The sequence below is a fragment of the Ziziphus jujuba genome, chromosome 1 (assembly GCF_031755915.1).
Source record: "Ziziphus jujuba cultivar Dongzao chromosome 1, ASM3175591v1".
In the NCBI taxonomy this organism is placed as follows: domain Eukaryota; kingdom Viridiplantae; phylum Streptophyta; class Magnoliopsida; order Rosales; family Rhamnaceae; genus Ziziphus; species Ziziphus jujuba.
In genome coordinates this window covers 4,518,971-4,531,905 of record NC_083379.1, presented here as the reverse complement: position 1 = coordinate 4,531,905, position 12,935 = coordinate 4,518,971, and the positions used below count along the sequence as shown (strand labels likewise).

General features: G+C 35.0%; 3 protein-coding genes and 1 pseudogene across 3 annotated transcripts; 3 read left to right on the top strand and 1 right to left on the bottom strand.

Moving 5' to 3' along the window:
• Positions 1-2,442: 2,442 nt before the first annotated feature.
• LOC107410825 (senescence-specific cysteine protease SAG39-like) lies at positions 2,443-3,599 on the top strand. Its single transcript, XM_025077232.3, has 2 exons — positions 2,443-2,875; positions 3,007-3,599. Exons 1-2 carry the CDS (start codon positions 2,443-2,445, stop codon positions 3,597-3,599), a joined length of 1,026 nt encoding a protein of 341 aa, XP_024933000.2.
• A 902-nt stretch (positions 3,600-4,501) lies between these two features.
• On the top strand, positions 4,502-6,332 carry LOC107410984 (ervatamin-B-like). Its single transcript, XM_016018489.4, has 2 exons — positions 4,502-5,341; positions 5,527-6,332. The coding sequence occupies exons 1-2, from the start codon at positions 4,903-4,905 to the stop codon at positions 6,111-6,113; spliced, it is 1,026 nt and encodes a 341-aa protein (XP_015873975.1). The 5' UTR covers positions 4,502-4,902; the 3' UTR covers positions 6,114-6,332.
• A 1,903-nt stretch (positions 6,333-8,235) lies between these two features.
• On the top strand, positions 8,236-9,429 carry LOC107410494 (vignain-like; annotated as a pseudogene).
• Positions 9,430-9,799: 370 nt separating this feature from the next.
• LOC107410862 (large ribosomal subunit protein bL34c) lies at positions 9,800-12,075 on the bottom strand. Its single transcript, XM_016018351.4, has 2 exons — positions 11,753-12,075; positions 9,800-10,299 (listed from the first exon to the last, which is right to left on the bottom strand). The coding sequence occupies exons 1-2, from the start codon at positions 12,066-12,068 to the stop codon at positions 10,043-10,045; spliced, it is 573 nt and encodes a 190-aa protein (XP_015873837.3). The 5' UTR covers positions 12,069-12,075; the 3' UTR covers positions 9,800-10,042.
• Positions 12,076-12,935: the final 860 nt, after the last annotated feature.

Sequence of the window (12,935 nt, the reverse complement as noted above, 5' to 3'; positions counted from 1 at the left end):
AAAAAGGAAAACGTATACGGTAATTGGTTGTTGAAATAATCACAACTTTCTGGGCAAACCATATTAAAAGGTCCATGCATGAAAGTATTAGTGCCAGTGCAATATCCATTTCGTATACATACGAAAGTTTCTCATGGAATAATATAGTGTGCCTTGCTGATCCCATCTCGTGTCTAAAATACCATTCGTTTTCAGCCATATTCCTCAAAGAGTGTATACATATAGAGGTTAGTGGGCTATGGCCACTAGGAAGGTTATCGAGTTTTGTGGCACTTTTAGCCTAAGGAATGTGGGTTTCTCAAGTTTATCGCTGCACATTGAATGAAGTTTCAATGTCAAAAAAACGTGAAGAATGGATGGCTCGCTATGGACGCGTGTGCAAAGAACAACGCCGAGAAGAAAAGGCATATATTCAAGGAAGTTGTGCAGTTCAATGAGACTTTTAGCAATGCTGGCGATTGGCCTTACAATTTTAGTGTCAATGAATATGCAGACTATATTTTGAAGACACACGTGCTTGCATAGGCGCGTAAGCACACATCCTATTTTAAGGACATGCTAACAGGCAGAAGGTGATACTTTACCCCAGCGGAAAATATTCTACTTTTGGGTCTACAGGGACTTCTACGGAAATTTATACATAGAGATTACATCGAATATGTGGTACGAACATCAACATCATTTTGGTCAATAAGCTCCAGAAAGTATAAGTAAGTTTAGATAAAACAATATCAAATTCTAACTAATTACAGCAAAATATTCAAAATGCTAATTGGTGGTCCAAATCATTGTAAACTCACAGTCAAAGCAGGGCAAAAGCTTTACATGATAGGTCCATATTACCATAGAATTAACCATTAGAGCTATAGCTAAATGCATTTTTCTACATGTACTGAATTATCTTTAGGAACAGAGTGAACTAAATGTTATCTGGAGTAGGTAGTTGTAGAACTCTCTGTGTTAACGCAATTTGATGAGTTCATTCCGCGTACATCCACCAGAAAGTCTATAATTGATAACTTCAACTCTTTTTAGTTGGGTCGTTGGTGCCACCAAAAAAAAAAAAAAAAAAAAACAGGGCTGAGGGATTTTGTTTATTTCTTTGGATTGGGTAAAGTATGGTCGACTAAATTCTAAATTGAATGCATACAAGGTGCAAATATAGGCATTAATTCCTTATCCGGTTGAGTATATTGAATGCTTCTAGAAGTTTAAAACTCTATTTAAGATAATTTTGCTTATACTTTTTGAGAATTTTATTTCTCCGTGAAAGTTTCTTAAAAAGTTTTTACTTATTTTAGTTAAAAGCTTTTTTATATGCCTAAAGGACTTTAAAAAAACTGTTTAAATACTCTCCAAAACAATTTTGAGCTTTAAAAATTAGAAATAGTTTTATAAAAACTATGGGAAAAAAAGCCTAGTTGATATAGAATTTCTTTTTTTGGCAGTATTTTGAATATGTAAATCGAATGACTTAGAATGAAAAGATTGATGAAGGTGACAATTAACTTGGAGGACCTTCTAGAAACTTGTACTTTTAAGTATTATAAATAAAATGGATATGTTGCTCTAGGCTTCACTTGAATATGTCCAGAAGCCTGTGTCATGTGCGCAAATATATTGACCTTAATGTTGGTTATCCTCTCCTTCCTAAAACGGAGGCATTTTGTCTTAATTCGCTGTTTGTATGCATTAATTAGGCTGTACCACTTCTAGACAAATTATAAGAAATGGATTAAAAAAATAAAATTTAAAAAAAAGATATAGATCATTTTCCAAGGGAGTTAAATTGGACAGGGAATGTTTATTTTAATGAGATGAAGATAATATAACTGCATTGGAGGATTGCAGCAGCAGACACGAGGACATTCAAACGTTCACAACGTGAAAGAAACATATATATTTTATCATATCAGTATAAAACCATTATTTTATGGACAAGCTCCAAAATAGCAAACTCTAAAACGTTAGGTAATATATATTATTTAATATCAATTTTAGAAAATTACAGCAAAAGAAAAAAAAAGGGTCTAAATTTTGGCTTAATCCAAAATAAATTATATAATAAAAATATCGCAAACACCACTAACATATATAAAGCCAGCTCCAAACAAGCTTCAAAGTAGCGTAGCAGATCAATTTGTATAACATATAATATAATATATTTTTATGATTAGTTACAGGAAAACTTTGGCGTTTAACAGTACAGCGTTTACGGCATGGACTAGGTTGTCTAAATCATCACAACTTTCCCGGAAAACTAACCAGGCCGACCAAGAAATTGAGCAATCACCTTGGAAGGTGAACAAAGTGAAAGTGCTGTGGCCAGGTGAAGCCATTCTATATATACCCAACTTTCCTGGTATATATGCTCATATACATCTTAACCAAAATAGAATACCAAAAATCCTAGTAATTAATTCTTGCCAAATTCAAAAATTAATGGCTATGACACACGGAAGGTCCTCAATTTTTCTAGCACTTGTAGTTTTAGGAGTGTGGGCTTCTCAAGCCAAGTGCCGCACATTGAATGAAGTTTCCATGTCAGAGAGACATGAGCAGTGGATGGCTCGCTATGGGCGCACGTACGAGAACAATGCTGAGAAGGAAAGGCGTTTTAAGATATTCAAGGACAATGTGGAGTTCATTGAGAATTTTAACAATGCTGGCAATCGGCCTTACAAGCTAAGTGTCAATGAATATGCAGACCAAACCAATGAAGAATTCCAAGCCTCTCGCAATGGATACAAAAGATCCTCCAATTCCAAGTCATCTCAAACATCGTTTAGATACGAAGATGTGAGTGCAGTTCCATCCAGCATAGATTGGAGGAAGAAAGGAGCTGTCACCCCCATCAAGGACCAGGGTCAATGTGGTACTAATTAGTTAATATCATACCAAATTAGCCCTTTATTTTCTTTGCTATATGTTATATATATATATATATATATATTAATTAACATTGCATTGTGGTTGTTGTAATGTATATATATGTCCAATGTATAGGATGTTGCTGGGCATTTTCCGCAGTGGCAGCCACAGAAGGAATTACACAGCTGAAAACTGGGAAATTGATATCTCTTTCTGAGCAAGAATTAGTGGACTGCGACACCAGCGGTGAAGATCAAGGTTGCGAGGGGGGTCTCATGGACGACGCTTTTGAGTTTATCATTCAAAAGGAAGGACTTGCCACAGAAGCAAACTATCCTTACAAAGGAGTTGATGGTACTTGTAACACCAATAAAGAGGCTTCCCCTGCCGCCAAAATCACCGGCTATGAAGATGTTCCAGCAAATAGCGAGAAGGCGTTGTTAAAGGCGGTAGCTAATCAACCAGTCTCGGTTGCAATCGATGCCAGTGGATCGGCCTTCCAGTTCTACTCGAGCGGGGTATTCACTGGAGAATGTGGAACAGCTCTGGATCATGGTGTGACAGCCGTTGGATATGGGAAGGCAGATGATGGAACGAAGTATTGGTTGGTGAAGAATTCATGGGGCACTTCATGGGGTGAGAATGGATACATTAGAATGCAGAGAGATGTTGATGCTAATGAAGGTCTTTGTGGCATTGCCATGGAAGCTTCCTATCCAACTGCTTGAACATCTATGGGTGGTGAATAATTAATTTTCACTTGATACTAATATGGTAATTATATGGATGTTATTTCCAAATTATAAACTTATTTGCACTGATACTTGATGGATCTTGTAATTGCTTGTATATCATACAATTAATATATTATATGCTTAAAGCTTTTAAATTTCGTAACAGAAATTTCTTGATCTTACTCCAATTTCCAATTCCACCTACTCACAAACTACTATTTGGGCATAAGTACTTGCACAACTATGGCTAGCTAGGCCTTATTCCGAAAATGATTCTATATTCACAACCTTTAAAACTATACACACCTATGATTTTGGTACATTGCAGAATAGTCCCTCTATGTTAATACTTTTTACAATTTTATATTTTATTTTATTTTAGGAAATTATAAGTATGCCAGTGAAAAAAAAAAAAAAAAAAAAAAAAAAACCTTGACATTCGGTCAACATACTTTCCTTGTACCCAAAAAAATGTGATAAAACTTGTTAAGAAAAAAAATGCTGTGATAAAATATAAATTTCTCTGTATGTTGCTGAGTATTTTTCAGTTTAAAATGTTATAAAAGTTTAAAAATGATGAATGAAATGTAGATGTTATATATGGATTCGCTTTAATTGGTCCAAGCAAATAAGAATTCATAACCATATTAAACCTCACACAAAATGAGGAAAACCCATATGCATTGAAATTTAAACGCTAATTAATATTTTAGCATGAAAGATATAATTAAAGCTTGCACAGAACTTGGGTTAGCCTTTTACAAGTTTGTGGGCGATCGACTGCAGTCTTTGCGTTCTCATTAGGGATACGCTGCTGACTTAATTCTAGCACCAGTCACGCAGAAACTCCAGTAAACTGCACAGTTATACCATATAGCTAGCTCATAAATTACCCAAATTTGACGGCATATTTAAAATCCCCCATATTTCTCAGTTAACGTGCTGGCTACCCACACAACCTCTTGGAGTGCAGTTCACTCCTTCGATCGATTTTCCACAAGCACACACAAAAACAAACATAATCAGTATATGAAAAACCCATATCGTTCAGCATGAATGGAGGCATGATTATTCTCGTTAATAATTTAAATTATCCTAATTTCAACCCCATATCTCACGCCATCGTTAGAAAGTATTTCAGAATTTTAATTCTTCACCTCGTGTGATTGGAAATTTGTGCTTGCTTTCCTGCTATATATACCCAAGATTAGTGTGCTTGTTTCTTCACAGCTTTCCAATTGCAACTTTAGTAATATTTTATCCCTCTGCATCAGTTTGTAGCTATAGAGTCAATCAAATGGGTTTCACAACATTGGTGGTCATTGCCATTTTCATGGTATTGGGGAATTGGGCATCCCAAGCCAGTTCCCGCACTTTGCATGATGAAGTTACCGTCAAGAACATGCATGAGCAATGGGCACAAAAGTACGGACGCACCTATGCGGACGATGCTGAGAAGGAAAAGCGTTTCAAGATATTTCGGGACAATGCTGATTTCGTCGAAAAGTTCAACAACAAAGGCAATCGCACCTACAAATTGGGCATCGATAATGTGTTTGCTGACTTGACGTCCCAAGAATTCCTCACATATTATACTGGATTCAGGCCTACCCACTTCCCCAAGTCATCGGCCGGAACTAAATCTTTCAGGTATGCAAATCTCACCAATGTTTCAGATACCGTTGACTGGAGGGAGCAAGGAGCTGTGAATGAGATAAAGAACCAACGTGAATGTGGTAAGTTAAAAAAAAAGAGCACATATATATATATATATATAAGCGTCAACGCATGTATATATGTTTTTATATATATTTGTATATATTTAAAGTTAGGTATGATATGTTAATACATGTTGTGAAAACATGCTGATATGTTGAGTGCTAAGGTTGTCGTTTCTATTAACGAATGATATATATTACAGGATGTTGCTGGGCATTTTCGGTCGTGGCAGCGATTGAAGGCATTACCAAAATCAAAACTGGCAAGCTGGTTTCATTGTCCGAGCAGCAACTGGTTGACTGTGACAAGAAGAATGAAGGTTGCAATGGCGGTATGATGGATACAGCGTTCGAATATATAAAAGAGAACGGAGGTATAAGCAGCGAAGAGGATTACCCATACCAGGGAAGGGATGGAGATTGTGACTCTCAGAAAGCAAGAGAGAAAACTGCAACGATCTCTGGCTATGAAGATGTTACTCAGAATAACGAGGAGGATTTACGCAAGGCCGTAAATCAGCAACCTGTCTCGGTTGGCATTGCTGTTGGAGACGAATTTCAATTTTATGAGAGCGGTGTGTTTACCGGAGGGTGTGGAGAACGTATGAACCATGCTGTGACATTGATAGGGTATGGGTATAGTGATGAAGATGGAATGAAATACTGGTTGGTCAGGAACTCTTGGGGAACGTCATGGGGTGAATCGGGCTATATGAAACTTCAGAGAGAAGCTGGTCAACCTGAAGGTCTTTGTGGCATTGCCTCCGCGGCTTCCTATCCAATTATCTAATAATTATTGAACTTGATTAATCCTACCATACATATGGCTGGCTCTCTCCTCTCATTTTCTGTACTTGATTGGTTAATTTACATTCCCATATTTGATGCTATCTTATAATTATGTACCGTGCATTCTTGGCTGCGAGAATGCCTTTATTTGGAACTTGTATTGTCTAGCTTAATTTGATATAAATCCATTATATATATATATATATATATGAATATGCTAGTTTTGACTTCAATATTTATTTCATGTCCATATATTGTTGTATTTCATATTTAGCCAAGATATAATTACCAGTTCAAGACGGTTTTAAGATTAAAAGAAAGCACTGATGATCTCTTGGATTTTTACTACCAAGCATGTTGTACTCTATACACACTTCTTCCACTTGATTAAAAAATTTCGAAAACGCCTAGTCAAAACAAGAATGCTTGACTGTTAAATAATTCACTTTTTTCCTCTTCGACTCCCTCAATCACTACAAGCACTGGCTCCAAACGGGAGCACATTTTTTTTTTTTTTGGGGTCAATTACAATAATACCATCCACATATTTTCAACAAATTATCCAATCCTAATATTTGGAATCCAAAACTTCTCAAATATAAGAGTATGGTATACTAAATCACACATGTTACTTATTAGAGTGCATGCTGTGGATTTATTGATGCCTTTTTTTTTTTTTTCTTTTTTTTTCCTTTTTTTTCTATTTCACACAGACTTTTCAAACAACGATAACTGGTGGAAAAAGCTTACAACCAAAAGAAAAAAAGTTGCCCATGAAATCAGATGTTCAGTTGGCCTTAGGCATGTAATTAAGGGCGAGGTATTGAACGAGTCTTCAAGTTATGTATTTGTTACAGCTAGCTTTTTGCATAAATAATTTATCAATCAATTACCCCAACGTGCATGATGGGTTTTCAATTTAGTACTTAAAACATTTTTGCGGCCGCTAGCATTATTGACGACTTTCTAGCTTCATCATCCACCTCAATCACACAAAAACTTCGCCAAATTAAGCAATATATTGACAGTTCGTCCACTCTTCTATTTTTTTTCTTTTTTTCTTGTACTTGCCATATGCACTTGAACTTTATTGCGGAGGAATAGATTGGAAAATTTATGTGAACTTTATTTACGATGGACGTAGGCTAACCTTTTATGTATAAATACCTATTAATAATATGCTTGCTTCTTCATAATTATAAAACGTATTGTACTAACAAAAATCCTTTTCAGTTTCTACAAAACAATATGGGTTTCCAAATTGAAAAAAAAAAATTTCCAATTATGTTTGTCATTTTCATGGTCTTTTTGAGTTGGGCATCCCAAGCCATGTCCCGAACTTTGCATGATGAATCTTCCACCATGAACATGCATGAAGAACGGATGAATTGTTATTCTAAATATGGTTTCTACTGCTAAATACATTAACATCAAATACACACACATGAGAAAATGATGATAGAAAAACTTGTTAAATTTTAGTCGAGGCAAGAATTAGATTCTTTGGCCTTAAGACAATTTTTGCCTCGCACTAGTGTTCAACGGTTGAATGGATGGTGAATGTCTCCCAAGATACAACGATTACTTTCTGAGAATAATAGTACTCCAAATTCTCAAAAACAACGAACAATCTTTGTATTTTACTCTTTCTTTGTTTTATATGAATGAATAATTAAATAAAATAATGAATATTTCTTTCTCTTTTTATATTTCAATCGTAGAAATAATTATTATTATAGGAAAGATTGCACCTATTATGAAGAAACTCAATGCTTTAGAATATACGAAGCATGAAAAGTTGCTTCATTTCTATTAAAAAGTATATTTTCACTGTGAAATCATATTCTTTCACTATAATACTATTTTTTATAATTTTATTTATTTATTTATTTATTTTAAAATAAAATTTTAGTATTTTAAATATTATGGTAACTAAATAAATAAATAATATTTATAATTTCTATGCATAAAATTCCTGCATGAATAAGTACGGACACACTTATAGGGACGACTCAGAGAAGGAAATGAGCTACAAGATATTCAACTAGAACGTGGATCACGTGGAAAAGGTTAACAGCTAAGGCAATCGTACCTACAAGTTGAGGATCAATGAGTATGCAGACATGACAAGTAAGGAATTCTTCACTTATTATACCGGATATGAAAGGACTACCTATTCCTTCAACTCATCCACAATTAAATCTTTTAGGCATGAAAATGTGACTGTTACTCAAAGCAGCATAGATTGGAGGGAAGAAGGAGTTGTTACATCCATTAAGGAGTTGTTACACCCATTAAGGACCAAGGCCAATGCGGTACGTAAGAGAATTTATCTAGCACCATGCACATAAATTTATAATTACATATGATGAACTCTTTTTTTTTTTTTTTCCCCTTTCACTTTAATTACAATCATTTTAAATTGATAAAAGATAGGTTATTATTATATATATATATATATATATATATAGAGAGAGAGAGAGAGAATAAAAAAGATTACTATACGGTCTATCCACATGCAAAAGGATCGCACCATAGCCTCTTCTGTATATATATTTGTCTATCACTTCTCTTTTATATAAATTCATTTTTTTAATGTTTATTTTGACTTCATATGTGATTATTTTTGGATAAAATTATAACATTTTGAATTGAAGGCTCATATTAAATTAAATTATTATTTATTTCAAAAACTTAAGAATCATTGTTACTTGCATATGCATGCATGCAGGATGTTGTTGGGCATTTTCTGCTGTAGCAGCTATAGAGGGAGCTGTACAAATCAAAACGGCAATCTAATTTCACTGTCCGAGCAACAACTAGTGGACTGCACTGAAGACAATGACGGTTGCAGTGGAGGTTTGATGAATAATGCTTACGATTCCATAGTGAAAAACCAAGGGATAAGCAGTGAAGCGGGCTACGAGTACGAGGGAATTAATGGAACTTGTGAGATAGAGAAAGAAATGGAAAAGGCAGCACAGACAACAGGACATGAAGACGTACCTCACAATGATGAGGAAGCATTATTGAAGGCTGTGTCTTCTCAACAGGTCTCGGTTACCCTCGATGCTAGTGGCAGTGACTGTCAAATATATGGGGAGGGTGTCTTCGATGGAGATTGTGGGACATCACCAACCCATGCAGTTACAATAATTGGGTATGGGGAGACTGAATATGGAACCGAATACTGGCTGATCAAGAACTCATGGGGAGAGAACTGGGGTGAGAATGGATACATGAGAATTCTCAGAGGTTCTGATTCCCCACAAGGTGCCAGTGGAATTGCCCGTTATCCCTCCTATCCAATCGCATAGCAATGTCCTTTATGGGGGAAATTGGATTATCTCCGCCTCACCCATTAATTTAATATTATATTTCTCGTATTTATGTTTTTTTTTTTTTAATATATTCAATTCACTGCTAAAGAGCCTATATTTGCACCTTGTATGCTTTGGTTACTTGGGCAATAAAATATACAATATATTAGAGAAAATATCCTAAATCAGTTACTGTTGCACGTGTGGTTTCGCAAGCTGATCAGTTAGGTCATGTGAGAATTAGTTTCTTGTTCAAGAGTGGTCGTTATTGTAGTTTGACACGTAATAGCATCTGAATCCGATAAACTAATGATATAAAAAACCTACATAGCAAATGTCAAAATCCACAAGTAGCATATCAGAGTGATTAAAAAGTAAATAATACCCCATCCAGATTCATTTGAAGACATTGCACTTTCGTGTTAAAATACAGATATTGTACCAGAGCAACTTAGATGAAGAAATTAAATCAACATTGCGCTTTCAAATGAAAAAAATACAAAAAAGGTATCACGAGACATTAGATTGAAATTTGATGAAGATTCATATCAACCAACAACAGGACATCATAACTTTCTCATAAATTTCCTACTAAAAGTGATTCAGAGAGTTAGGCAAGTTTTCCACTACTGGGATTTGATTTTGTGCATAAAACCTTCCGTCCCTTGGCACGTCTACGCTTCAAAACCGCTCTACCACTGGTGGTTCTCATTCGTCGGCGGAATCCATGAGTACGAGCCAATGACTTCCGTGACCTGTTTCTCTTGGTTAGACAAAGAGCAGGCTTCCCAGCCCTCACCACTAAGCTGCGGCGGTTTCCTCTCCCAACCCCAATGTTAGAATTTAGATCCAAACCCAATGACAAACCTGTAAACCAAAAAATTATTTAAAATACAAGCCATGGAACAATATATTTAGTGACATACCGTAATTCTACATTTAGCTCACTGCATGTCAAGCCAAAACCTGAAAATGTCACCATACAAACATGTCGAGAACACTACTACAAACATGGCGACAACACTACTATAGAAAAAGGAAGACATCAGCAAGGGACTTTTAGTTCCAGTTCAAAGAACTGAACCACAAAACAAAGTAATTTAGGCATGCAAAGAAAATCTAAGTTACATAGGCAGAGGTCCAAGTCTCGGGTGGGTTATATGTCCAAGTTTCAATTTGATTGTTTCCCAAGGTTTTCCACATATCTGGACTACCCTTATCAGCGCCCAAGTATAGAATCCAGATATAATAGAGTCAAATAAATAATCGGAGTAACTAGCAGTATTATGCTTCATATTAATACTGAGAAAGTTAAATAAAATAAAAATTAAAAAATTAAAAAAAAAATTAAAAAAAAAAAAAAAAAAAAAAAGGCAAACAACATGGCCATGGATAAGAAACCAAGACTTTTTTCCATTGTTAAAATTTTTCACCAAATAAGTGGAATCTGGATTTTGCTGTTTCAATTTAAAGAAACTGCAATTATCTTTTGGGTTAACTACACATACCTCCGTTCACTACCCAGCAATCAATTCTCTGAACATCTTTACTTGTATCATTAACCAATTTTATTTGTTCAAATTGTAATTTAACAGATTTCTTGTTACTTCATCTCATTTTAACAATCTACCTTATAACTAAATTCAAAAGCTTTAGGAGGCTATGAACATAGAGACATGGGTGACGAGGGTAGAGTACTTGAGATAATTATTTGGTTTTTAGCAAGGAAAAGGATTAATTAATACAAACAAAAAAGTTCAGGGTTAAATCCTGAAAAGATCCTTAAAAATAAAATTTACAATAAACCCAAAATTACATGGAGTATCAGCAATAAATCCTAAAATTCTAGTCTCATATAAAATAGTATAGCAAAGCAATTTGCAAGTCTAGGTGAATCAAATGTTTCTGACTTCCCGTACCATGACAACCTAGTTTCGCGCAACAGACATTTTCTCATCCAGTAACAGTTTCTTCCAAATTTTTTACCAGCAATGTAAGTAATTTTGGCAAAAATGCACTGTTAGCTTTCATAAGCCAAAAAAAATATACATATCTTGCTTTCGAAAAATGCTCAACAAAAGGCAAAATGTACCCAACTGTGAAGCCAAAACCCAATCAGATGTTACGTCCAAATTCATAGACCTAATTGCTTAATAGTAACTCCCAATTGTCAAAAAACAACGAAAAATAAAAGTTTTTCTTTTAAATAAATAAATAAAAATTCACAAATTCGAATACAAGATTCAGCAGACCCAATCAGTTTTCTGACATAATCTTTTGGAACGAGAATTGACGGTAAAGAAAGATGATGATGAATTACCTGAAACTGAAGAACGGAAACCAAGAGAGGAAGTCAAAGGAGAAGATGCAAAGAAGGAACATTGAAGAAGGCCGGAACGGATGTTGAGGTTATTAGCAACTTTGAGCGAGACTAAGGTTCTGTTTGTTGAACCGGTAAGGAAAGTGAGAGAAGCTGAGGAAGTAGTACCAAGCCCTGCGGCTTTAGAGGATAGCCATGGTGAACACGAAACCACTGATATGGAAGCCATTATCTCTGCCTTATCTCTCTCTCTCTCTCTCTCTCTCTCTTTCTCTCTCTCCGTTTGTGCAGTCCCGTCCTCTCCTGTGTTAACCATGCCAAAACCGACCCAGGTGGGTCTACTGCCTTATCCAGTGTCCGTACAACTGGGTCATTGGAAGTGTAATGGGCCTTAACAATTTTTACGGAAACGGGCCGTCTGTTTGAACAAGCTTGGCCTAGTTTAGATTCCTTCCTTTAAAAGGATACAGGTTGCTTACAAAGGGGGATGCAGATCAAATGATAGAGCGCTCGCTTTGCATGTGAGAGGTACAGCGTTCGATCCCCTGCGTCTCCATTATTTCCCTCTGAATGATGGTTGTTTTTATTTTTTATATTTACTTTAAAGTTTAAAAACAACAGCTAGGTTCATTTCTCATAAGACTAATTAAACCTAAGAGAGAAGCATATTTTCATGAACTACAGAATAAAACAATCACTCAAAAAACTCTGATTGATACTATTTATGTACTGAAAGCCTAGTTTATTTTAAAAGTCTGATCATGCAAAGCTTTGCAAATTTCTTGCTCTGCCATGCAAGCTAATAATTTGCAAATTTTCTTGCTTTGTTCCAATTGCATTTATTCATAAATTAATTGTGTGTCGAGGACTCATAAACGTGCATCAGCATAAGCAAAAACTTAATGAGCAGTGTGGAAGTCATATATATATATATATATATATATATATATATATATATATTTTCACTTCCTAATATAACTTGAATTTATGGAATATAAAATGTAGTTGGATTATTAATATGCAAGTCATAACAGTCTACTTTGAGCTTGAAATGGACTAGAAGAAGTTATTAAAAATATTATCAACTTACATATCACAGGATTTGGTATCTTTTTTTTTTTTCTTTTTTAAATTATATGCAAGTCATAACAGTATTAATATTATTTTTTCTTGCTTTCTAATC

Excerpts from the sequence above, each read along its gene's own strand:
- LOC107410825 (XM_025077232.3), top strand. The coding sequence starts at position 2,443 with ATGGCTATGACACACGGAAGGTCCTCAATTTTTCTAGCACTTGTAGTT. Across the intron at positions 2,876-3,006 it reads CAAGGACCAGGGTCAATGTG|GATGTTGCTGGGCATTTTCC; the intron begins GTACTAATTAGT and ends TCCAATGTATAG.
- LOC107410984 (XM_016018489.4), top strand. The coding sequence starts at position 4,903 with ATGGGTTTCACAACATTGGTGGTCATTGCCATTTTCATGGTATTGGGG. Across the intron at positions 5,342-5,526 it reads AAAGAACCAACGTGAATGTG|GATGTTGCTGGGCATTTTCG; the intron begins GTAAGTTAAAAA and ends TATATATTACAG.
- LOC107410862 (XM_016018351.4), bottom strand. The coding sequence starts at position 12,068 with ATGGTTAACACAGGAGAGGACGGGACTGCACAAACGGAGAGAGAGAAA. Across the intron at positions 10,300-11,752 it reads TTTCCGTTCTTCAGTTTCAG|GTTTGTCATTGGGTTTGGAT; the intron begins GTAATTCATCAT and ends TTTGGTTTACAG.